Source organism: Propithecus coquereli, unplaced genomic scaffold (genome assembly GCF_000956105.1).
Source record: "Propithecus coquereli isolate 6110/MARCELLA unplaced genomic scaffold, Pcoq_1.0 Scaffold467, whole genome shotgun sequence".
Classification (NCBI taxonomy): Eukaryota; Metazoa; Chordata; class Mammalia; order Primates; family Indriidae; genus Propithecus; species Propithecus coquereli.
In genome coordinates, this window is record NW_012150474.1 from 774,694 (window position 1) to 776,665 (window position 1,972).

The following is a 1,972-nucleotide window of genomic DNA, read 5'->3' on the forward strand; positions in this document are numbered from 1 at the left end:
CAACACGCAGACTCTGCCTCGGCTTCCCCTGAAGACATGGTGGGACCCCCAGGTGAGGGCAGGGCCAGGCAGGCAGAGCTCAGCTCACAGCCCTGCCGGGAGGGGGCCGGCCGGTGGGTCCCTCGGGTTCAGGGTGTGTCCTGCGTCCTTGTCGCAGAAAGGTACAGCCCGCCGGCCAACATCTCCGTCCTGTGCAACGCGTCCCACTGCGTCATCCGGTGGGACAAGCCCAGGACCAGACGGGCCCTGTCCCACAGCGAGTTCCAGTACCAGCTGGACATCCAGAGAAAGGTGAGCGGGACACGCCCTCCGCCGCCCACAGAGCCACGGGGCACGGGACACGCCGCGGGGGCAGCTGAGACACCCCGGGAACGAGACTCGGGGTCCGCACGGCCGGGGGGACGGCGGTGGGATGAGCAGAGCTGAGGGCGGAGAAGCCCCAAGAAGGCTGCAGGGAACACGGACACACACGGGAGAGCGCGGACGAAACTTCTGAAAATCTTAGAAACGGAGAAACACGAACCTTCTATTTTATTTTGTTTTCCTAGAGCTTCCCACCTGGCAGTAGAAATCCGCTGGTAAGTTCCACCCCTGACCTATCGGAACAGCCGCCATCACCCGCCGTGTGGGTGGGGGAACCTCCCTGTGTCCCAGGGTGGCCCACGGCCAGGATGGGACGTGACTTTGGAACCAGAGGGTGGACGTCTCCGAGTCCTGGGCGCTACCCTGGGCGCTCACTGGCGGGGTCCACTCTGGGCTTCAGCGTTCCCGTCCCAGTGGTTGGACTGTTTATGTTCGTCACATTCTACTCCTCTGTGTTGGTTAAGAAAATATTCCGCTGAATGTTTCAGATTATTGCTTCCCCTTAAGACGCCCCTAGAGTTAGAACTTTAAAGTACGTTTGTGCCGTATTTTCCCAGTCTACCAGCCCACTCTGACCCTCGGTATCCTCTTCTGTCAAATGAGTTAGCTGGACTTGGGGATCTCCATATCCCTTGTAGAACCGTCCATCTCTGGTTCTTGCTCCTAAACGGTCTCTACATCTATGTGTATACAGGTGTGAGTTCCAGGAGCAGTTATTTGGTGAACCAATCAATCCCTTGCCTATTATTCATGTAAGCCAGCATGCAGTGTTCTCAGCGTGTAAAGATACACGTTAACTTTATGAACCACTTACCTCTAAACTACTCTAATAGCACGTTCATTAAATGGTTTTCATTCTGTAACAGAATGACCCCTTCTTTCTATAGTTTTCGTGCCTATGTCGAGAGAGCGTGGTTTCAAAGCTTTCCTTAATTTCACAATTTAAAAGGCAATTTTTATTTTTTTATTCTCTTTAAGTATATAGTCTTTCCTGGGGGTTCCCCAGCCAAGTACTAACCCAGCCCGACACTGCTAAGCTTCCGAGATCAGAAGCGATAGGGTGTGTTTGGGGTGGGATCAACAACAAAAAAAAAAATTAAAAAATGACAACGTCTTTTCTGCATGCGGATGGCAACTCTCTGTGACGTTCTTGTTTTCTCCCAAGATCGACGTGTCTGGCGATTTGGAGAATCAATACCACTTTCCGAGCTCTGAGCCCAGAGCTACACACGTCGTAAGGATCAGAGCGGCCGACGCCCGCATCCCAGACTGGAGTCCTTGGAGTCGGCCCGTTGAGTTTGGTGAGCGCGTCGGCCGGCACGTGGGCAAGGGCTGCGTCCGGCAGATATAAGGGACATCAGTGATGTCCGATGCCACCCGGGAGGGGACGCAGGTGCCAGCTGCTTTCTCCTGGGCGCTGAGTTTTGCGTTTAGAGCATCGCTAGGGATATTGTCACAGCCCAACTGTGTCCTTGAGTCACCCCAGAAAGCTCAGAAGGCGGAGGTGACCTCCTAAATGGGCCCTGGGATGTCACTTTGTCAGTGGTGGAGACAGGACATATTTAAACGCCTCCTTCTGCCCAGCCAGGAAATGATCTCTCAGTGTTGG

At 54.4% G+C, this 1,972-nt stretch overlaps 1 protein-coding gene across 1 annotated transcript in view; it reads left to right on the plus strand.

The window, feature by feature from the left end:
• CSF2RA (colony stimulating factor 2 receptor, alpha, low-affinity (granulocyte-macrophage)) overlaps positions 1–1,972 on the plus strand; it is a 21,606-nt gene that overhangs the window by 14,417 nt on the left and 5,217 nt on the right. Inside the window, 3 exon segments of the mRNA XM_012655186.1 lie at positions 158–291; positions 549–578; positions 1,529–1,728. Of these exon segments, the coding sequence (XP_012510640.1) occupies positions 158–291; positions 549–578; positions 1,529–1,728 (364 nt within the window).